At 45.7% G+C, this 24,100-nt stretch overlaps 1 protein-coding gene across 1 annotated transcript in view; it reads right to left on the bottom strand.

Moving 5' to 3' along the window:
• Positions 1 to 200: 200 nt before the first annotated feature.
• The window catches only part of KLHL3 (kelch like family member 3), a 34,570-nt gene continuing 10,670 nt past the window's right edge, over positions 201 to 24,100 (bottom strand). The window contains exons 4-14 of the mRNA XM_080353551.1: positions 20,504 to 20,666; positions 17,475 to 17,584; positions 13,060 to 13,176; positions 11,901 to 12,050; positions 9,265 to 9,382; positions 8,363 to 8,560; positions 7,496 to 7,597; positions 4,775 to 4,903; positions 1,209 to 1,349; positions 867 to 1,010; positions 201 to 612 (exon numbers count right to left, since the gene is read on the bottom strand). Of these exons, the coding sequence (XP_080209677.1) occupies positions 584 to 612; positions 867 to 1,010; positions 1,209 to 1,349; positions 4,775 to 4,903; positions 7,496 to 7,597; positions 8,363 to 8,560; positions 9,265 to 9,382; positions 11,901 to 12,050; positions 13,060 to 13,176; positions 17,475 to 17,584; positions 20,504 to 20,666 (1,401 nt within the window). The 3' untranslated portion in view covers positions 201 to 583. The remainder of the gene's footprint in view (positions 613 to 866; positions 1,011 to 1,208; positions 1,350 to 4,774; positions 4,904 to 7,495; positions 7,598 to 8,362; positions 8,561 to 9,264; positions 9,383 to 11,900; positions 12,051 to 13,059; positions 13,177 to 17,474; positions 17,585 to 20,503; positions 20,667 to 24,100) is intronic.

Raw genomic sequence — 24,100 nt, 5'->3', positions numbered from 1 at the left:
TGACAAGCATTTCAGGGATACATACAGTAGTCCAGTGGTATATACAGACGTACGACTGAGACAGCATCACACTCAAGCCAGATCACCTGTTCCAGTCCGTTTCTGCTGACTGCTTTTCTCGGTTGCTACTCAGAAGTTTCCACTGCCAGTAGTAAAGTCCACCCTCCAGGCACAGTGAGTAAATAGTTCAACTGATAATGCGCACAGAGCATCAGTAGTGAAGAAATCCAAAGTGTTTGTTTTTACTCACATGCCCAAACGTAGCAGTTTTGTTTCACACAAGAAATTCAGTGCCTGCAGTTCAAGCACGGTGTTTATCTCAGAACATTGGCCACTGAGAAGAACAGTTGATTGCACCACAGATAACAAGCAACACCTCGTGTCTAGCATGGAACATGTCCCCAGAGGGATTTTTGCTTTGCTATGTAATCCACCACAAAGCAGATGATGTTTGTAATGTATCACTTGTCATACTGAGACATGAACAGCAATGAGATGGGTCAAGTCAGAGGTCAGTCATCCTCCCAACACCACCTGGCTGGATCCACTTCACTTCTGCTCCTCACATTGGCTTGATCATGTGTCACAAGGGTTTGTGAATCACAGCCACACCTGTTGTAAGAATGGACAAATAGACATAGTTATCACAAGAGCAGCTGCTGGGCTGCAATATCGCCAAGAACATCCTGAAAAGCCAAAGTCCAGCAACACACTAGCAGAGAGAGAATAGTATCTACCTTTTCTATGGAGGTTTCCTCTACTGAATGCAACATAAAACATACAAAAATGTAAGATTAAAGCTTCAGAAGGCACAGCCTTTAAGTTCATTAGTGACCCAAACTGTTGCCACCTATCCCACTATTTACCTGCATAACTTCTCCCCGTGCTCATGCTGGTTGGTAGTAACGTCCACTTGTCTGTGCTGGGGTTGTAGTATTCCACCGAGGCCAAATTGCAGGAACCATCATCTCCTCCCACCACGTAGAGGAGACCATTCACCGCACACACACCTCAAAAGTAGAGCACAGATGGTTAGATGTGGGCTAACTCATCCCCCACAACATGTCACACGCCACGTTCTGATTCATTCCCAAGCAGATACCTCATCTTCCATTTTTATCACTTTCTTACAATACTGAACATCAGTTGTGCTACAAACCACACAGAGAACTGCAACTAAACACCACAAAAATGCTTCTTGTGGTTACCTGCATTTCTTCGACACATATTCATGTCTGCTACTTGCTTCCAGGTGTTTGTTCCTGGATCATAGACTTCCACACTCTTCCTTACTAAGGGACCATCGTGTCCCCCGGTAGCGTACAGCAGCCCGCTGAGAACACCAACACCTGCCAAACAGAGCTCAGCATGAGGCAAACGTATGGGGGAAAGGGTTGCATATCCCTGGATCTTCTATTGGGTAAGGCCTTGACCTCTCCAAGGCATTTCCAAAACACGAGCCACATGTCTCAAGATACCTGGGATATGGTCAACTCTACACCCAAACCCCACATGGCAGACCTGCACAGTAATGCCTGGCAGATGTCCTTGGTCAGGGCTGTGCTCCTTCTCAGCTAGATCTCAGTCTATCTGAGATCAACAGTCTGGCCCCATGACATTCATCTGCCTTTGCTCAATCTCTTAGGACTGACTCATTCGCTCTTCCCTTTAGCTCCCTGACCACCACATCCCACCCCAACTTGTTTCCATCTGCTCGATATTTTCTGCCATGGGACTCTTTGCTATTCTAGCCTTGTTCCCAGTTCCAGGAGCTTTATTTTTGCTTTTCCTGCTGCCTTCATGCCACACGGTTTCATGCCCTGGACACAGCTCTTCTTCCCAACAACTTACTGGCTTCAGTTCTTGGAGGGTTCCTCTCCCCACACTCCTGTCCCCAAACACAGTAGCAGCACTTGGCACAGGCAAGGTGCCTCCAAGACCACCTTCCCAGCCACTTTCACAAGCCCCTGGCTCAATCTTTGGGAGTGACAAGGGATCTGAAGGGTGCTTCTGTCTAATATTAAGCCAATTAATTGAAATGTTCACCGGTCCATGAGAGTTAAAACTTCCAGCAACATATCTTCGTTAACACCTTCAAAGGCCTCTATTAAGATCAACAAGGTGGGATGTTAGTAAAACAGAAGCACAGGTCTGAATTGCATCATTTCAACCATGGGTATTCACCAGCAAGGTGAATTTGTCCTGATGACCGACGGGAAGGCACAAGTAGGGAGGAGAGGGGCCCTGTCAGCGTAAAACAAACAGATTTTCAAGTTGACCCCTGCAAATCTCTTCCCTGTTTGCCAGGTGTAGCACATGGAAAGGAGAGCACAGGAGCAGTGCTGCACTGGAGAGCAGGCAGCACCCAGGCTTGGTACTTCTCGTACCACAGGAACATCTCCTGGCAATGTGTCATATCCCAAAAACGCAATGTGTCACATTCCAAAAACAGGATGTGTCATATTGCTCGGAATCTTGCCACGGTCAGCAGGAGCACGGGCCACAGCAGCTGCTGTGCTTTGCCTGTGGGACAGCAACACGAGGCATGGAGTGAAACCCTATGAGCATTATTGCTCCCCCCTCAACAAAAAACGGGCCAGAACCTGAGACTGACTGACAAATTAAAGCTCCAGTGGACACAACATCGCTTGGGGGACAGGAACACCACAACAGGTCTACCACCATCACCTCCATCTTCTCAACTTGCTACTGCGGGGTTTGGCTTTGACCAGCCATCTCTCGCTGCACCAAGAGGTGTTGAAATCCCAACACAACATTGATAATTAATCTCTAACTGCCGTAAACGACCGCTTTACTGGGTGAAATTCTCAGTCTGGTTGAAATAGTCCAACATGCACCATCCAGGCAGAGTAGAACATGTCCCACTGTACATCCTGGCCCCGGGGCTGGTGCCACCCAGTTGACTGGGGAATGGGAACTCATTTAGCTGTGAGGAAAGCCTACAGCGTCTGAGCCCAGCAACCTGGGTTTACAGCACCTTAGCATGTGACTATACTCAACTGTTAGCAAAAATTTTACACTTTTAAAAAATAATTTGTTAATTTAAGCAAGTAGGAGAGTAAAAGAGTCAGAAACACTCCAAGACTTCTCCACTAAAACTGCTTCCCTGTGCAGCAAGGCAGACAGACAGGGCACACACAGATGCAACGTCCCTGCCAGGAGGGGAAAGGGAACCCCCCCAGCTGGTCCAGCACAACCCGGCAGCACTTGCATATCTGCACAGCATCACTGCCTGGATCGGAGTCACCCATGGGACTCAGAGACACCCATCCTCACCCCCACTAGGTGTCAGCATCGGGACGGCAATGCTGGCAGCTGCAGCGTGGTTTCATTTCTGGAGCTGCACGACTGTGCGATAAATCATGCTGCAGCACCACTGGTGATGAGTGGCACCAGGCTGTCCCCTCCCTGGTGCCTGCTGGATGGGCATTTGGGTGATAACTAGAACTTGAAGAGCCCAGCTTTCAGGTTGGGAAAGGAAACTTGCAAGGCTATTCGGCAGGCAAGCAAAAGCATTTGTAATACTGGACTTGTCATGTGGAGATGTACTTGCAAAGCAGTGCTCAGAGTAGAGCATTTAAAAGAAAGAAAATTCACTTAAATCCACCTCACTACAGGCACAAATTGGTTTGCTGTGTTTCAAGATGCTGAAGATGCTGTCGACAACACAAGATACTCCTGTTCTCCTGTAAGGTTGCACTGGGCTAGGCTTGACATCAAGCAGATGCTAAAAACTTCCTCAACTAAATTCAAGCCAACAGTGGGTGATCATATTTGCCTCACCTCGAGTTACAGAAAAGGTACTACAGGGAAGAAAGAAAGATGAGGTGTAGAAAGCAGCCTCCCAGCTGCCCAGGTCTGAAGGAAATTTGCACCATGGCTTAACCTGCAGGGTTATTTTGGCTCCCACACAAAGTGCAGCCTCCAGGCTCAGCTGCCTCTCGGTAGCTGCCACTTTGGCTGTTGTAAAACAAGAACTGCACAACTTGACATCAGGGAGGACCCACTGCACACACAGAGCAATAGGATCAATACTGATAGCATTTCCTTTCATCTGAGGATGATTTTAAATGCAACGGATAAGAGCTCTTAATCCTTTTGGAGAGGAACAGCCACAGAGAGAACTAGTGCCTACATGACCCAATACCAGGTTATAAGTTAGAAACTATCAAGACCAGAACATAATTCTTTAACATGCCCCTTCCTCTAATCCTTCAGAACACCAACTCATGCCAGCAAAGGTACACTAGAAACTAGCTTAGCAGAGGCAATCTGAGATTAATGTTATACTTTGATTTGATCTGCACATACCCAGTGCAGATGTGCTTTGCGCTACAAAGCACCCACTGGATGCTTGCAGAGAAGATCCAAAGGAAAATCAACCTGATCAGCCCCAAATTACAGGAGAGAAGGAGGTGCAGCTTGGCTTTCCTGTCTCCAGCTGAGCCTGCAGCTGGCAATTTGAAAAGATAACTCTGCTTACAAGTGAGATGCATCTGTTAGCAAGGCTACTTGGAGACACTGAACATTATTTCATTAATCCAGAAATTAATTTCAACTTGGCAGATTTCAACACAGTCAGGAGAGCTGCTGAGACCTTCCAAGCAATTATGGTTTTTCCCCTCATGGGAAGAGGGGAAAGAAAAAGTTGCACCTGCCAGCCCAGCAATGTCAAAACACGCTTCTTCCTTCCCATGAGCAGAGAAGAACCCAGCAATCATCCGCTCCTAGGAACATATCTCGGAGCCAGTACCTGCACCGCTGCGGCGAGTGCTCATGTCAGCTACGTAGGTCCATTCGTTCGTGGCTGGGTTATACTGCTCAACGGTACTAAGGCACTGACGGGATGCTCCATCGTAACCTCCCACGGCATAGAGCTTACCTGGAAGAGACACACATTGGCATCAGCACAATGGCTACAACAGACTGACATTACCATCACGCCCAATGGCCCCAGGTGAGGACAGATCCCAGCTGAGGGAGGCCCTGGGAGACCTGCCTAAACCTGCTGGGATGTCTGGGGAAAGTAGACTCACAGACAGGTGGGACTGTTTTTAAAGCTGTCAATTAAGACAAGGAAACACCACAGAGTAATTAGAAGCCACAAGCCCAGAGGGTATTCCAAATGACTTGTTGCCCCAGGAGAAGAGGTAACATCAAACACGTTCTGCTGATCGAGCGTTTCCTCCAGTTCAGTGCCACGAGGCAAGGTCTGCTGGCAAAGGTCAATACTGTACATTAATTACAGTATCACATGAGCAATAAATATGCAATAGCCTCTTATGTTAATATAATAGCTGCATGGAAACCTAGAAGTGATTTTGTAGAACCTGGGCCAAATCAAACCCAAGCAATGCTGCCAACACAGTTGAGACCAGCCTGTTAACTCATGTCAAGTGGTCACAACACAGACGATACCACAGGAGACCCTCACAGCATGGGATACCTGTTCCTATCTCAACTCAATGAAAGCTGGACAACATACACCAAGTGAGACTGGAAAAACACAGTCAGAAGTCATGGGAATACATCACACACAGAACAGGGCTGATGGTCCACTGTGGCCTGTCTTCACAGGCCCGACTGATACTGTCTCCTTGACTCCCTGTTTCATCTATCAGCTTGTTCTGCACTTAAGTAGTAATTCCTCTGGGCCGAAGAGGTTTCTTAGTGTTTCTTTACTAGAGCACCTACCACAAAGCTGTTCTGGTTCAAGACTGAGCCTCCTAAACACCACAAGAAACAACCATTAATAAAGTTCAACAAATATGCAGGAAAATTCAACTCCATTTTTTTTGTACAAAATCCATGAATAAAGACCAATATTCAATCCGTAACAGCAGAGCCTGGCCACAAATGAGCTGCGCAATTCTTCAGCACATGACATTCACAAGAGCAATTACCATTTACACTCTAATGTTTTTCCATCCTCATGTTTCCATGATGTTTACAAAGCTCCAAGAAGAGCCCAGCTCTTTTCTTTCTCAATGTCCTCTGTCCCTTCTTCTCCCTCAGTTCCCTCATGGCCTCCCTTAGGCCCTGATCATAGGGACAGGTCTGCAGGGATCAGGTTTGCAACTGTGCTCATTCTGCCTCTTCCTGTCTCTACAAACATTTCAAACTCTTGTTTGTGCTGTTGTTTCAAGCCACCTGGTGTTAGTCAATGAACCAAGGTAAGAGTGCCAGGTAGAGCAAGACAAGATAAAGTTCCCTGGCTGGCATCAATTATTAGATATTTTCAGTACCCACCCAGATCAATCTTCATCACGTTCAGATGAACACTGTGGATTAACTGCAGGCTGCAGCTTGTTCCCTGCACCAATATGATGAACTCTTCTTCCTCATCAAACGCTCTCGTTTTTTTATCATGGACTCTTAACACGTGCAAGACTTATTTGTGCTTTCAAATAAACCAAAGGAAAAGGATTTCACATCTCCAGTAGAAAAATCTGTCCACAGAAATGTACCTCGTGGGTATGTACTTAATATTTGTCGCACATTCAAATGACTGATCCATTTTAGCAAATCCCACTGACTATCAGCAGCCCAGCACTTCACAAGCATGGGCCAATTTGGAAGGAAATGCTTTTTAAATACGCATATTTAGCACAACCACTGCTATTTATTCTGAATTTATCTCCCTCCTTCTCACGCAAACACGTTTCATGTACACAAACACATTTCACCAATTTCCCATTCAAACAGGTCAAACTAAGCCACTTCAAAGCTCAGTTTATAACAAGGCTTGTGCCAGTGGCTGCTCTGCGCTGTATTCATTGGAAACTGCTATGCTATGCTAAGGACAAGGTCAAATGAAATCTTTCACTTGCTTCAGAATTGATTTTGCTAAAGGAAGAAAAGGTCCCTCCCCAAACCGCTCTTTCTCCTGTATCCAAACCAAGCTGCTCAGCCCTGGCTCACTCAAGCTTGGTGCTGACATGTGGGTGCCGCCATCAGTCCCTGCTCATTTACGAACCACAGCAGATCCTGCCGTGCAAGCTGGCAAGCCTGATGTCAATAAATGCAGGTTTTAGTATTCCTGCCAAACCACCAGCTTGGAGCCGTGGGACGAACTATGCGCTCCTGTTTCTCTCGCTGAGCAGATTTTCTGTGATGGGTATTCCATCCACGCAGTGTCGGCTGATAGCACCAGCGTACACTGCACAATTCCATTTGCTTTCTTGAGCCAAAAGCAGCCCAGGATGAATAAGGATTCAAAGAAACCTGCACACATCGGCATGGGCTGGTCTGATCTGGGTCTGAGGCTCTTGGAAAGCTGCACACAATTTTTCACTAAGATAAAGAGGAGAATGGAAAAAGCTGCAGTGATTACATCATATAAAATAAATCTTTACCAACTAAATGTAGTCTAGAGAATAGTTCCTGCAGTTCCCTCCTATTGCACTTAACCATTCAGGCTTCTGTTTGACACAAGTAACATTTGCTGGATGGAAACGGGTGCCGATTTTCTTACCCTCCACAACTCCAACTCCAACACTGCTTCTTCTTGTGTTCATGGGAGCCACAAAAAACCACTCATTGGTTTTATAGCTATAGGCCTCAACTGATGCCAGACCTAGTTAAAAAGGGGATACACAGGTTTTCTAATTAAAAAAAAAAGAGAAGAAAAAAAGATTGGTGTTGCACTTTCATCTGCCTTCCACCTCCTCCCAAGCCCATAATTCCCCCCACGCTCCTGCAACCCAGTTTTCTAGTCCCTTGCCTTTCAGGCTGGGACCAGCATGTCAATGCCACTTCCTTAGTAGCTGGAAAAATTGTTACCCCATCACTCCTGCCCCTCTGATGCGCTGGGGACACCAAGGTAAAGCAGAGTCCAGATTCCAAGCCCAGAAGTCCCACATCCTTCCACATATTATAAAGTGTCTATGCAAAGGTTTAAAAATTCCCCAGACCCTGTTGCATTGTACTTATCACCAGCTGAAAAAGTTACTTTATGGCTTAACCAAGTGGCAGAGCCCTACAGCAGAAGCACAGGGTGTGAATCTAAACATGCAGTTATGTCAAGATAAATCCCAGACACATACCCTGTAGGATGCTTTGCTGCCATTTTATTTATGTTGCTATGAAAAATTTAACTTAAAAAGGAAAAATCCCTTTTCAGTCTGTATCACTAAAGGAAAAAAAAATACTCTGCAATTACTGATGGGTCAGAACGTGCACGTGGTTAGTTACAACATGGCAAACCCAATTTCTAGCTCTTTCTCTACAAAATCATAGAGGAAGGGTGGAGGAACCTCACTAAAGCTTTGCAGTCTTTGCAGGGATCTCTGAAAACATTATTTCGGGTCAGGCACTGCATGGCTTTTGCTCAGTCACCTACCAGTGCTGCCATCAAAGCCGCCCACTGCATACAGGAGATCATTGAGCACCGCAGCGCCTAAAGTGCTTCGTCGTTCCTGCATGCTGGCTATGGACGTCCACTGGTCCTTCACACCATCGTACACATCAACTGTCCGTACCCGTAAAGATCCGTTAAAGCCCCCGACAGCATAAACATTGCCAGCCATGAATACTACACCTGAAAAGAGTGGAGAGAGATTTTACAGAGGTTTTACAAACAGCTGGGGTGTCTGCTGAGGTGTGTCGCACAGCAGGGAAGAGCAGAACGCAGGCAAGTCTTTTTCTGTAGGTTAAAAGCATTGGAGCCAAGTATGATTAAAAAATGCATGTACATATGGAAAATGAAATGCACAGAAATACACAGCAACATAAGGCACAGATGGATTTCACACCTGCGTGAGTAGGTGAGCCAGAGAAGACACCAAATGGCGATCCACATTCACAACACTCTCAGATGTCTTCAGAACAACACTCCCAATCTACAGATCTGCTCTCCATCACCCTTCAGCATCCAGAGGGCCATACTCAGCTCTGTTGATTTTGACTAGGAAACCAGCATGGAAATCTGGATCCCTGTGGGCTGCCAGGGCAGTGGGATGGGAGGAGGAGGAGGAGAGACACTGACAGACGAGCAGCCAGAAGAGAAAGGTGGTGAAGGGGAGAGAGTAGCCATGGAGGGCAGACAGGCAGGAGCAACCCCTCTAGAGAGCAAGGCAGCCACCTGAATGAGAAGGGTAGAGGTGCATAGGGAAAGAGAAGGAAGAAATGGCGAAAAGACAGAGCAGGGGCACAGAGGAAGGCTGAAGGGACATCCAACAACATCTATCCAGCTCTGAAAAACTGCACTGAGAAAACAAAGGTTGTAAGTAAAGTTCTTGTTACCTGCTCTGCATCTCCGGGAGGGAAGCTCAGCAACCTGATCCCACCGCTCCTCCTCAAAATCATAGCACTCCACACTGCGAATGGCTTTGGGTGCTTGTCCGCCCACCACGATCATCACCTGGAGAGGGAAGATGAGAGCTAGAAAACCTCAGACACCAGCCCAGGCAGCTGCTCTCTGCAAAGAAACCATCAGCACAGCATGGTCAAGAGCAGCTGCCAAAAACATGCTGTAGACGTACTAAAAGCCTCTGCAGGGGGCACAAAAAATCACATAAAAAAGTAATCTCCATGCAGAGCATGCTAGATATGGCAGCACCATCAACCATTCCTCACCATTCTGAGGTGGGCAACGTGTTCCATTTCCCCATGAAACTACTTTGCACCGTGACACATGCAAGACTCACTGCAGAAGTATTTTTAAGTGAAGAACATCCCAGGATAATTTCCAGAGCCAGCCCACTGTTTAGTCCTTGTCTTCATAGTGGTGCTAAAAATAATCAATGCCACTTAGCAAATAAAACCTGACAGCTGTACTGTCACCTGCAGGGAAGATGACACTCAGGGAAATCACCCAGGCTGTTAAGACCTGGGCTGCTGAAGGAAGCGATTTATCAGCTTCATTAAGGCTTTTGGCTGCCATATGTACTGATGCAAATCCAGTAATTCAACCCTAAATTCCTTACAGATAGGGAAGATCTATACAAAGGTGATCAAGGGCAGTCTCAGGATCCAGCTCTGCTGGATCAGGCTAAAGGTCCATGCAGCACCAGACTCCATTCCCAGCAACACCAAGCAGTGGATGCTGGTGGAAAAGAGCCAGACAGTGTGCAGTGTGGTCCTTCCCAAACCCGCCCCGCCTGCCACCCAAAGACAAACTCCCCACAGACTTGCTGACCTGCCCAGAGGTGGTGGTCCCAAGAACCAACAGCTCAGCACTCAAAGGCTGCCCATCACTCCTGAGTCCACTTGCACCCACAAACAACTCGATCTGCACTTGGTTCCGAATACGTACCTACCCTCCACAGCTATCAGAGGGAAGATTTCCTCTCCATATCACAGCAAAGCAGCAGGAGCAAACACTACCCAAGACAATCTGATAGTTACAAGGCCAAGGAGCTAGAAGCAATATAACAGGGCTTCAAGTATAGTCAAAAAGTAGATGGGAGACTGTCTTTAGCCTCTGCAGGGCAGCTGTGAGTAGCTGAGGGGATAACATTGTCACTCGAGGTCAGCCAGGTAACGAGTTCAACTCCAGGTATGGTTGCTTTAAAAGTATGGAGCTATAAAGCAATTTAAAGACTTTGAAGAGTATGAAAATAGCAGACTGTTTGATCTACAAAGATGAGAATGTGACATTAGAAAGCAAATTGAATCTACATTAGCAGCCTGACTGCTGGTTGTGTAACAGTCTTCCATGGAAAGCTGCAGAGCTTCACACGATTACAGAATTAAGAGCTTTCAGAGCAGATGGTAAGCCCTCCTCAGCGGGGCCTACAGACCAGATGAAAGTTTCTCAGTAACTGGATTGTTGGAAGATCATCACCTTCTCTTTCTTTACAGTTAAAAAGAATGGAGGAGAGACCTGCAGAAGATTTGGGTTTATACTCATAGGTCATGCTATAGAAGATGTCGAGAACCTCTGAACTCAGTGGTTCACTGTTCATTTTCATCCTTAACTACTTTAGTCCTTGAACAAGGGTCACATCAGCCCCCCATGATATCCCCAAAGCTGTGTTCTACCAAGATCTCAGTGCCAGCAGCAGAAGGGGCATGACACACCAACACACTCTGCAGAATCAGTTTCTTGATGGACAGTCCAGTATCTATACATCTGAATAGTCCCCCGTAGCACAGAGCTCATACACCATTCTGCAAACCAAGCTCCTTATGATTCGTGCTCAGAAAAACACACTGTGGTTTTGATATCTTACAATCTCCTAAATGCTCATTAATAACTGCAGTGACAGGCTGTTGACAGACATTGTACCAAACCGCGTTTATCTCCGGGGCACAGGGAAAATAGTTTCTGTCGTCATTTTTTTCTTCACTAATAAAGTGGTGGCCAGAGCATCACATGCCTGCAGGATAAATGCAGGGAGTAACAAGGATTATTTATTCAGTAGCTGCTTTGAGTCTATTGAAATTTGCTTCAGACTTTCTGCTCACAGCTCTGAGTGTTGTTCTTTCACGGCTTCCAACTACGGAGATGGGAAAAGACACCTACTGCACCCTCCTGGGCAGGGCTCCAAGCCAGCAGGAACCCCCACCAGCCCGCCCAGCACCACAAGCAGCTGCCTGAAGCCTCTCCACAGGTCAGCGATGCTGAAGCCACAGCTTCAGGAGCAACAGCCATTCACACAACCACTTGTGGCTGACAAAAAAATGTTTTGGGAGCAGAGCCTTGCCCCTGGGAGCAGAGAGATTGCTTCTCCTAAGGGTTTATTGAAGTTTATCCGACTTAATTATGTATCCTTGGTGGGCACAGACAATAGCAGAAGAGGGAGTAAAAACACTTCAAAGGACGATTGTGGAGCTAGTAAGAAGTAATGCGGCAAGTACACAAGCTCCTTTCAAGATAGAAAATGCAACCACAGCAATATGGTGTGAGGTGACACGAAGTGACAAACTCAGCTTACCTTTGGCAGGCTGACAGGAGTCCTCGGCTTTGTTCTGGGATTCTTTATCAGTTGCCTTTGATCCAGAGGAAGTAAATGATATTTCATGGCCTCGATAAGGAAATCTTTACAGGTGTTGTTATTCTTGATTAAAGCTTCTTCTTCAACTGTCTGAGAACAGGCACACACATGAAAGATTTAAACTGATGTACTTGGTGTCTCAGGTCACAAGCAGTTTTGTAGAAAGAACATGAAACCTGGAATTTCTCTTCCAAAGTACCAATATCAAAAAAAAATATATGCAGAGGACAAAGAGACTCCCAGCTCTGCCGAAAGAAACACACGCAGTAACATCCAAGCTTCTCACTTTTTTCCAGTATCACTCATGAGTAGCTGTGCTCTCTCTTTTACCACCCTCTGCCAGACACTTAACTCAGCAGAGGAGAATTCACCAGGAATCTGGGTACAAAATAAGTGAATTCTTTTATCTGAGTCAGAATTTTTAAGGAGAGTCAACACCTTTTACTCAATCAGAAGATACAGTTGAGAGAAAAAAAAAAATACATGGCGGGTTCATCTTGTGAATACCAATCTTATTTCAATTGTATTGGGTTTTTTTTAGACACACGACAAAAGCAGAGCAGTCAAAGGGCCCATATGCCAAGCCCTTCTTCAGGGGTTCTCAGCTCATTATCAAGGCCCAGATCCCAGGACTTAACTCATCAAGGACAATGTCCCAGTCGGACTAAGAGAGCACCTCACCTGCCAGTCACACAGACCCATCTCTATGTGTGGAACATGTCTTAAGCCAAAATTATCACACATTATCTGTTTTCACCAAGCTAAATGTACCTGTGCATTAGGAAAAAAAACTGCACAGCTTGTAACGCTGCCACCTGGGTATTTTCAGAGTGAAAAAAGCAAGATATTAACTTCTAAATGCTCCACCAAGAGGGGCAGGAGCTCCACTCCAGGCACTGTCTGGCAGAGCACAGGTCGGGTGAATGTTTCTGCACACACACATTGATTTCAGAGTCCATCGAGTTTTTCCTTTTATTTCTCTGTTTTCAGACTCCGTGACATGCCAAATTACCCATCTCAGACACAAACAGCCAAGCCATTGATTAAGGAGCTGCCAGCAACTTAAGTGCAAGTATTAATTACTTATTTGCAGACTAACCTGTACAAGATAATCTCTGGGCAAAAGGGGCAGGCGAACATGCTCCATCAGTTTAGCCATGTGCTCTAAGCGAGATTCCTTCTCATAATTTATCCAAGAAATAACTGCTTCAAAGACCTACACAGATAAAGTACAATTAAACGGAGAAGAAAGAACAGGCTTGCACAGTCCAAAATCAGAAGCGTTGTGATTTCATGATATGGAAGGAAGGAGGTGCAAGATCTCTATCAAATGGATGAAAAAGTCGTGACTATGCACAGAGCACAAGCACCACGGTAGCAAAGAGGTGAGCTGACCATGCGTATTAATAAGCAACTTCAAATCTAGATGTGCTGTATCACTCTCAAAGCTAAACGTGTGTCCAGGACAATCATATGCCTCTTGGACACGAGTATGGGAAGGCAGCCAGGAAACTTAATTAGCCTGCTGACATTTGCACTGGACATTATTCATGAAATCAGCCACAACCGCTACTCCAGATAACAGAGATCTCCCCTTCCGAAGGAGTCTGGCCACACACACAGTAAGTCATCATATTTAATCAGTGTGCTAGTTCTTCCTCCCCCAAAGAAACAAGAAGTCTTCAAGACAAGTTCACCACACGTGCAGAAAAAGCCCCATCTGCAGCCACACACGTGTTTCACCACTAAAAATACCCAGGTACTAATGCAGGGAAGCAAGGGCACGCCGGACTTCTGGTCTGAACCAAAATCTAGTTTTACTCTCTCCCAGATCCAACCGGTTCAGATAAGCATCCAGACTTTGACTCCGTGACGAACTGGGCACAAACAGCCCCACACAGCAGGAGCCACGCAGACCTGGTGCAATGAACAGATGCATCCTGTGTGGGCTCCGGGCATGAATATGCATGTGCTTATGTAACTGGGAGCCTCTCTCCTGCCAGAAAAAAAGCCTGAAAATGTCACCGGGAGAGGGTAAAGCTTCCTGAAACACCCAGCCAGGCCAGGAGAGGGGCTGGGCTGCTCTCAGCAGGATCTGGATCCTTGCAGCAGTTTCCCCGCAGAGCCAGAATTCAAGTCAGACCCTTAACTCACATCTACAGGCCAAATTCCCCAAGTGCTCTCACTATCCGGTTACCCATGGGGGGCTGACAGAGCTCTCTCCCCCAAACCCCGTGCTTCCCCCAAAAAAACATCCCTGGCCCCGTGCCCAAGCACGTGCCCTTGGTTTCAGCTTCCCGCTGGGGTCACCAAATGGCCAGGCCAATTTGCACAGATATTTTTTCCTTTCTTTCCACCCTTCCCATCACTCCCCAAGAAACCATTTCGTTTGGTCCAAGGTCACCGATTTGAAAAAATTAACCAGGGCTGAGGGCACCATCTCTCAGTCCCCAATTGTTGCTGGCAAATGCATTCGCAGGAGGCGCTGGCAGATGTGTCCTCCCACAAAGGAGAGGCAGAACGGAAAGGGGTTTCCTCCTCTTACACTAAACTATATACTTAAAAAAATAAAAGGCAGTAAAGCACCAGCCTCATTTCTTCTGCCAACAAACGCTCTTGCTGAACTGCTTGGAATTCAGGAGTTGAGATGAGAATTTAAATGCAACAGGGAGCCCTGTAATCAAACCCCAGAAGAAAATAACTACTGCAGAACCTTTTAAGTATTTTTAAATGAAAATAAATAAACAAACACTTTCACTTTGGCTACAAGGCATTTAAAGTAGAAACTAGGTTGTTTGAGATTTTTAATTGCAAATGAGTGTGGAAAAAGCATAAAGGCAAATGTTTAGCCAACAAGCATTCTTTTCATTAACCTCTTCTGCACAAATGCTGAGTTACAGAGCACACACTGATGCTACCCTGCTGTGCCTACTCTAAAAATAATAAGTTAAAAACAAACAAACAAACAAACAGATTCAGGCACCTTCCATTGGCTCCAATTCCTAATTTTATCGGGGAGGGAATCTTAATCCACAACAGCACTATCTCTATCGAAAGGCCACATTTGTTTGCACTACGGCTGTGCCCTCCCTCGACTGCAGACCCCAACCAAGCAGCTGCTGCAGCCCCCCCAGCAGACTGGGAGTTTTCCAGTCACGCAGGACCCACTGTCGGTGGGGTGACATGGAACAGTTACCCCCCAGCTCTGTTCAGAGCACAGACACAGGTCGGGTCAGCAGGAGCAGTCCCGAGCTTGGGAAAAGCAGATCTCCCACTCAATGGAGCAGAAGGGTAAAAGCCTGGACTATCCCCTTTCTGCACACTGCCTAAGCAAAGAGCAAGCCCAGGTGTTTGCTCAGTCTCCTCAACCAAAAATCCAGTTGTTACGATACTCACAGGAGTGAGGACCAAACTGTGCGTCAGCTTCCACTGCACATTAGCACCATGAGACAGCGAGTTGGGCTCTGGGTAAAATCCCCAATCCAAAAATCCTAACCCGTTAAAAAACAAACCTTAATTCTTCACTGTCCTGAGCTGGCAGAAGCCTTTTAACAAGGGCTGGAAGCCCCTCTGTTTCACACATCATTAGTAAACAAGAATAAAAATGATTTTTTACAGTTTTTCCTTGCTTCCTTACGCTGTTAGAATTAAAGAGCCAATTAGGTCACGTACAGCAAGCATTGACAAAACTGTCTTCAAAGTACTCAGCTATAGCAGAAAGAGCAGGCAGGGACCAAAATAACCCTTTGCCCTGGGCAAAAAGGGACTGTGCAACTGCAGAGGCTGGCAAAAGCATGGGGGAGAGGGAGAGAAAGGAGCATTATCTTTGAATAAAGGGCAAAACGTCACCATTTTACAATTAAATTAGATTTCTGTGATAGCAGACAATTTTTTGCAGTCATGATAGCTTATGGATACAAGTATGCCAAAACTTGTGGAGTTAAAGAATATCTTTTAGTAGGCCAATTAGTTAGGGGGTGGCAGGAGGGGTGGCTTAAAAATAGTTACTTATCCATCACACGTGCACATGCATAAATATAGATACGTATGTATAGACAGACACATATATATACTTTTACCTATACTTTTTTTTCATAATACATATCTCACACCTTAACAGATAGCAAGAATAAAGGTCAGGAAAGCTGCTTGTCTGTCCCAAAGCTAATAGAAAACAGCAGCCTAAGAGTCTGGCCTCAATTTTCAGCACATGTGTCATGTTTGTGTTCCAATTCCATTCTCTCCCTCTCTCCTGTTATTTGTATCTGTTGTTTTGAACATGCAGCTTATGCACTCATTTCCTTCCACTGCCTTCCATTCTCAACTTTTACAATCAGCTAAAGAAATACTGGTTTCGATTGTATAAATCTCAAATGACGGAGAGAGCACTTTGATTTCGCTGGGCACAAGGCCAATAAAAGCTTTTTAACAATGCTGCACAAGACTGGAAAAATTTGCAGGCTGCTTGTTTTTTCCCTTTTTGGTCCTGCCTGGTACCTCTCAGCACCCCACCAAGATGCCCACTCAAGCCCCATACCTGTAGAAATGCAAACCCAAAGCCTCCGAGTTTGCTGGCTCAGGATCTGGATGAGGCATCGCTGCATTCACATCTCAAGTGGGACAGGTTTTCTGGCAACCTTTATGGTCCATATGGGTCCAAGCAGCAGCCCATCTGCAGCCTGGAGGGGCTGAGCAGGATGGTGCACATCTCTGGATGTGCAGCCTGACCAGCAGCACCAGGTCCAGCCCCATCCCACCAAAACGCATTCAACAAAGGTCCTGAAGTTACAAGCCACATCATCCTCAAGTTCTCTTGTAGCCTCCCACAAAGGCCCATCTCCCCATGGGGACAATGTGGAGGTGGGCTAAAGGACTCGAGGCACACACCTCTCCCCAGAAACCTGCTGCACATCATGCAAGAAGCCCACACCAGAAACAGGAGCTGGAGCTGGTGTTCACCAAGTGCCTTAACTACTGGTCCTCCTCCTTCCCACAAATACAGACCACACACAAGATGAGCTGAACATTTCAACCATGAAACAACACATCAACACCTCTACCATTACAAACACTGATGATGCTAGAAAAATGTTTCCTTCCTTCTTGGTTTCAGGCCTCCTTTACTTGTTCTGCCTGATGTGCAACAGAAGGCAATACTCCTCCCTGGCCTAATGAAATTCACCTTTTTTGAGGTTTTTATAGCAGGTAATACAAGCTTTACACCACCTGCAGATGGGAGGGTCTTAGTTTTCCAGAGAGGGAAGGCATTCGGTTCTGTCCCCCAGGGCTTTTGGAAGAGATATGGATCTGAGAATCATTACTTCCTACAAGTACCAGCCAAGTGAAGGTCACTTTTATGTGGTTTTAAGATTAACATTATTTTTAATTTTCCTTTCCATATGTGCTCTGTTGGAAAACGGCCCCTAAAGAGCATAACATGAGAACAGTTCCCGATCAAGATCTAGAAACATTCCAGCATTCTTACATTCACTGTTGCTATACAATTTACTATACCTTTTCTTCAGAGGAGACTGTGAGCTTGTCACTTGATATTAAACTGCAAACCTGGTCCAGACTAAGGCTAAGAAATTCTTCTCCTAGCATCACCTCAGGAAAGTGCTGCTCTGTTCAACAAATGAAAAGGGGGAACAGAAAATTATAAAGAAATCCATGCTTTAAGTCAACAGAAGGACTACAGCATTCATAGAACTGCTATTGTTACAGCTCCGAGCACTCGAGACAAACGACACGCCGCAACTGCATCGCAGAACAGAAAATAGCCTCAGAACACATTAAAGAAATCGGATGCTATTTCAAGTAACACAAGCCCCACGCAACACTTTCATAAATGACACTAAACGGGAACTTAACTTTCTGTAAAGCCACTAAGTACCGTCCAGTGGCAAACATGATTAGAAGTGGCAATTGAGAAAAGTGTCAATACATTTCTAAGGTAGTAAATAACCTGGCCACCTCAAGGTTCAGTCCTTCCTTACTTTAACATGCTAGAGAGCAGCAGATCTGCTCAACATTTGGATGAGAGACTCCAACAAGGGTTCTTGAGATTTGCAGGTATTCAAAGGAAAGCCCATCTTTAACATAAATCGGCCAAACAGTCAGTTTGGTGCATAACAGCAGCAAATAGTGAGGGATACCAGGGCATCCAGCTGAATCTATACATGCAGGGAGGCACTCAGAGAGATGGGCAAGGGGGAGATCCTTGTCCCATGCATGCACATGGCATCAGCTCTCCCCCTCTCCTTCTACCATTTGCTTCTTTCCCCAAAAATGTGTAAATTTAACCTTTCTCCTGCTCCAAAACCTCAGCATCCATCTTCCTCAGCAGCTTTGTCCCTTTCCACTTAAGTCTGCAAAATGTACAAATTCCCTTTGCTCCCTTTTTGCCTCCAAATCCCTCCATGCTGTAACTTCAGGAGCCACTTGAAAACAAAATAGACCTCACTGTTTATAATCCCAAACTGGAAGAATTTTGATTGCAATAAAGATCCAAAAAGGATCATCAAATCTGTCATGCTTTACATCTAGCCAAAGGGCATTAGGAAAAATTACTTCCTAAAAAATGATTTCTAGGTCAAAACTATTGTTAGCCAGTTGCAGGCAATTTTAGTTTTGCAAGCGTTTGTAAGATATACATGCCAATTTAATCTTGCCTGCCATTTGCCAGGTCTCATTTATCTTTGGCTGAAATATAGAAACATAATCTTACACACTTTATCTGAAGCGGCTTTTTTCAAGTCCTAATCCCTGTGGCTTTGAGAAGCTCAGACTCCTGTATTCGAAGAGCTCCCTCCGCTGCAACATCTGCAAAGTTCTCTGCCAAAAAGCAGCAGCACAGTGACACGAGCTGGCACAACTTCCAGAGAGGAGCTCCCTGGAGATCACAGAGGGCACTTGGGCTTCCCCAACCACAGACCCTACTTGGTCTAATGGGAAAACAAAACACCACAGCTAAGCCAAAGGCTCTGACTAAAAATAGCAGTATCTGGATAAAGTTTAATTCTATTTTATGCTGGAAATCATACAGAAGATCTAATGAACTCTTCTGGTCTTAAATACTTGAGAAGCAGGAAATGCTCCCCACACAGTAAGCTGGATGCACTCTGACTTCTGGACACAACCTCCTATTCATTCTTATCTGGCAGCAGAAAGTTATTTGATCTCTTGTTACTAGTAAGAAGCAAGTAAAAATATTTACTGATTTTAATAAAGTAACTTGTTCCTCCATCACAAAAGTTCCTCCACCTACTATAGTTATCCATTGGCCAGAACTGAGCATTTCTCAAGTAACTGAGCTCATGCACACACGGACTCTTGAGCTTGGGGACTTCTGGTTTAATGCCGTTACATAAACAACATAGTGAAAAGAATTTTAATGGCATTTTTATTAATGGAGTGTCATTAACATTACATGGGCTGTTGTACTAACCGGGACTTATGAAGGCCAATAAAACAACAAAGCAGAATTTCTAATTGCCAAACAACCAAATAAATATACAGTGAATGCACTGCTTGTTGGGTTAAAGATTAAGCAGGGCCTGGAAGCAAGGATAATGAGATATTACAAGCAAGCCTTTATACAATTAACCATTCCTTCCAGGGTACCTTTTCCTCCAGGGGATAATACAGCCAGAGCAGCTGAAGAGGTTTTACTTTTATTTGCAGGAAAACAGAGGAGGATTTGGTGGGCACATTTTTATTCCACTGAGCCTACTTATGGTCTAATTAGCACAAAATTGTAGCAAGGAAAGTGTTGCAGGACAGAGCAGGTGCTCTGGGAGACAGCAGGTGTATTTTTTCCTATACAAATAGACAGAAGAACAAACTGAGAAAACTACCAGCTTCTCCAAAGCAGAGATCAAAGGCAACGCTGCCAGAGAAGACTGGAAGGTGCTGGGGAATTACAAGCATGGAGCCACTTGAAATAGTTTTACATTTATGGCCATAGAGAAGAAACGCTGAAAGACATTGCCTGTGCCTACTTATTGCAACCAAACACATGCACTCGCAAGGAAACAAGAATCTGTTCACCCTTGGGGGAAGTGGCCATTGCTCCTCAGAGATCAAAGGCTCAAACTGCACCGCAATTTTAGCTGAGTGTTCCCACTAACACCCACAAGATTTAGTTTTGCCTGGTGCCATTTCTAGAATGCATAAATGCCCAGCATTGCCTATTGCTCTCATGGGGCAGGGTACACAGGGAGGACACCAGCATCTCAACACTGTGCTCTTGAGTAGGCAGCCAAAGAGCTTACTAGAAACATACTGAGGAACTATTTTGTAGGGTGGGATCCAGATAACCAAGTTTTTTTACCTCCTTAGGCATTCCCCTGCGACCAAACAACATTTCACAATTTGCAGCATCAGAGAAAGTTACAAATCTACAACCCAATAAAGTAGCTCCTTTCCTGTTCTAATAGTAGAAGCATGAAGAGACCAACCAGGATGTGCTGATCCTGCTCAACCTACGAGTCGCTGTCCCTGGAAGCAGGTTTAACTCGACAAACGGACGACCCTTCCCTCACCTGCGTAGGCGTTTGCCTGCTGCAGCAGTTCGGTGCATGCGTGCACGTCGGCAAAAGCTCGGATTCCAAGGCAGTTCGTGGGATGCAGCTGGGACTGAAGAAAGTCACAGCAGTTTTTTCTAACATCCATCAATTGCAATAAACTAGCAGCTGGCAACAAAACCTGCAAAGGCAAGAAAGGGGTATTAGAGTTAGCAACAAAGAAAGTTTGATTCACCGCTTGCACAGACTGGATGCAATTCCAGTTCAGGCAAGGACACATCCCTGCTGGGTATGAGAAGGAAGGTTGAAGTTTTAGCACTATCCTCATGCAGAAGACCCCTGTCCGTGCTCTGAGATGGAAACAGCGGTCCCCTGTTGGGCCAAAAGCAGAGCTCTTCTCCCCACAAGACCTCAAGGCAGGGAAACAGAGGACAAAGCACAATCAACCACAGATGCACCTGAACGTCTAGCTTTGCTGCAGGTAGGTCCTGCACACAGATTTATTTATTTTTTCCCCTGAAGACCTTTATATTATTTATATGCATTACCATCACATTCAAAGCCCATAGCAGCCCAGCAGTCCTCAAAACCTTGAATTTATTTCCAACACAACTGTGCTGGCTTGTGAGCAGGGTGCCCAAACTGCTGTGGAAGGGAGGGAGTTCACAGAAGCTCAAGCAGGCTTTGGTAAAATCAAAGCTCTCGGGAAAGATGGGGCAAACTATTCAAATCAAGGGCCCTCATTCGTGCTCACAGAAAGTGCTGTGGACACTTGGTGGTTCATGCCTGCATCTGAAAATGAGATACTGCTTTGTACCTAGAAAACTTAGAGCAGAAAAGGAAGCCAGAAGTGGATCAGGAATTTGATATCTGCTGGAAAAAACACCTCTGAAGCCAGTGAGTGAGGCAGGAAATAGAAAATAAAGTCAGTCAGGATCTTACAGCTCGTGACATCAGCTACTTCCTTTCTTATTTTGTACAGCAACTGCTGACGTGTCTTATCCCAGCTCCTCCATAGCTCTGGCTGCTTCACATATGTCCTTCCAACTGGGCATCTGTGCTCACCATCTGAGCGCAGATTTCCGGAAAATTGTTATTATTTCCAACTCAAAAAAAAAGAAAAAAAACCACCACCACAAGTGGCTGTTAAACAAAACAAGCAGGTCAACAGCATTCACCTCCCTGGATCTTGATGGCATGTAAGAGAAAAAGATGTTCTCTCCCTGTCCCTGCCCCCACAGGCCATTCCACACCAGAGCAGGACACTCACAACCTGCCCTGAGTCATTTCTCAGCCACTGAGCATTCCAGCTCCAGCCCAGCTATACGGTGTCCGAGCACTGCCAACCAGCCACCCCAACAGGGAACAATAAAAGAAGGAAATCAATTAACCCAGGAGCCTGTTTTGGCCCAAGCCTCTTGATGCCAGGAGGAGATTAGTTTGTGGTTTTGATTAAATTAAGATAGCAATGCTCTTGCATTTTTGAAACCTAGCTGTGAACCATTTTCTATCTAGCTGAACCATCTCCTTATATCAGCAGAAAGCGAGCGCCTGACCTGCGTCAAGTCTGCGGATAAAGAAGTCAGACTCTGCAAACCATCTCTGGCCATTTTCCAGCCAGAGCTTCCTCCATGTGCTCCCCTTCCACCCACAGACGTGCCTGCAAAGCCAGGTGGGCTGCTCACCCTGAGCGTCTGGGGTTATTGCCTCTAAAACCAAGGCTACTCACTGCCAGCCCTAACATGCGCTGCACGGACATGCTGGTCCTGCTCTCACAGCCTCGTGCTGCTTTGACAGGGCAGCACAGAAGGAGCCTGACACCACCGTGGTTACTGGGAAAAGGGCACTATCATATAATGTTTTGCAGAAGTGGGATATAAATAGCCTGTTAAGACATGAGTGGATTTTTTCTTTCTTATTTCCCAGATGAACATCTCACCACTCATCTTGTTTTTACCAGGGAAGGTGAAAAGCAAGCAAAGGATATCCGCTAGCACAAAGTCTGTTTCCTTTAGAAATAACAAGAGGAAATGCCCTGCCTAAACATGCAGCAGGACCAAACTACAACCCCATTAATATCCAGGCAAGTTACTCACTTGAGCCTGGATTTGGCTCTTAGTATTTGAACTCCAAACACCATGAAAGACTCACGGAGAGCTGACTGCTCTACCAGATCAGCCTTCATACCAAAACCTAATTGTTTCTTCAATCTGTGTCAAAATTATCTGCTATTATTACTGAGACTGACTGCTGAATAAATTATGTCCAAAACCTCATCTATGGCTTGTGTATCTACATATCTATATAACCGTAACCACCAAGTTCACCAGCTGTGCTCTCTCGTTCTGCAGACTCTGTACCAATCTCAGGTTTTACAGAACGTTGCCTGTGCAATTAAATACTTCCATAAACCTTTGTCTCTGAATTAGAAACATCTTTCAGCCAAAAGCGCTCTGTGTTGCTATAAGGTTCATTCAATAGTCAGGGCTTAATACCGGACTTCAGAGACTGGGATCAGTTCCCTGCTCTGCCACGGCCTTCCAGGTAATCCTGGCCAAGAGTTAACCTGCCCCATTCCTCCTCTGCAGAACTGAGAGAGAAGCATTTCCCCAACACAGGGGATGTATTAAAGCTTTAAGCAGATTTGACAATTCAGTCAAACTAGAAGCCAAATAAGAGTACTGGCTCTAATCCTCAGCAGCACATCCAGGGCCACAGCTGGATCCTCACATCTGCCAAAACAGGGACACAGCTCCCAAGTACCTTCCCAGGGGAATTTATGACCAGTGAAACAAGCAGATCTTGCATTTGCAAGGCAGGTTAAATAGCCAGTTTTAACTGAACAGCTCCAAATTGCACATGTAATGGAGATAAAACTACATCACTATAATGTGACTTTTCAGTCCAAGGAAGGCAATTAGGCTTCATCACTCCACAGCTGCTACCAGGCAGTGCAGAGGATGAACAACAGTGCTTCTACTTAAATACTCCACCTGGGGTGAAACAGCCCAGGCAAAAGGTGTGTGTGGCAGGATCAGGGAGCCACAAACCTCTCCAGGAGCAGACAAGAGAAGGATAAAGGATATAGAGGTAAGAGAGAAAACAGGGAAGCAGCTGCCAACTTCCCTCCTGATCTACCTTCCCCAGCTTCACCGCACAAAGCAGACACACCATCCTCTGGTTAAACTGAGGGATAAAAATGTGGAGACATTCATCAGACACAGCATAGTCCTCCGGTGTCACATCCACAAGATTCTACTCACCTTTCTATTAGGCCAGTCCAATTTAAAAGACTTTCCCTAGGCTTAGCAAGGGCCAACCCAACAGCTGTAAGGCCCCAGAGAAGTCAGTCCTGTTGCTAACCAGGGCTCTCCAGCACTCCGAGAGGGCAATGCAAGGCACAGAGTTTTTGCTCCAGAAAGACAGCCCTAATTTATGGGATCTCCTAAAGCTGAGTCAAAAGATTCTCTGCCTTACTCTGGGCTTGCACCCACCATAGTTGCAGCTTTTGGAGTGAGCAGGAGGAAGGGAGATGAACTGACCCACTTATCACCCTTTATCATCATAACTCCATCTGCCACAGATACTCTCCTTTCTTTGTTTTGAAGTCCTCAG

Source organism: Nesoenas mayeri, assembly GCF_963082525.1.
Source record: "Nesoenas mayeri genome assembly, chromosome: 14".
Lineage (NCBI taxonomy): Eukaryota > Metazoa > Chordata > Aves > Columbiformes > Columbidae > Nesoenas > Nesoenas mayeri.
Note: the sequence above shows the minus strand (reverse complement) of the source record. Positions and strands in the feature narration are given on the sequence as shown.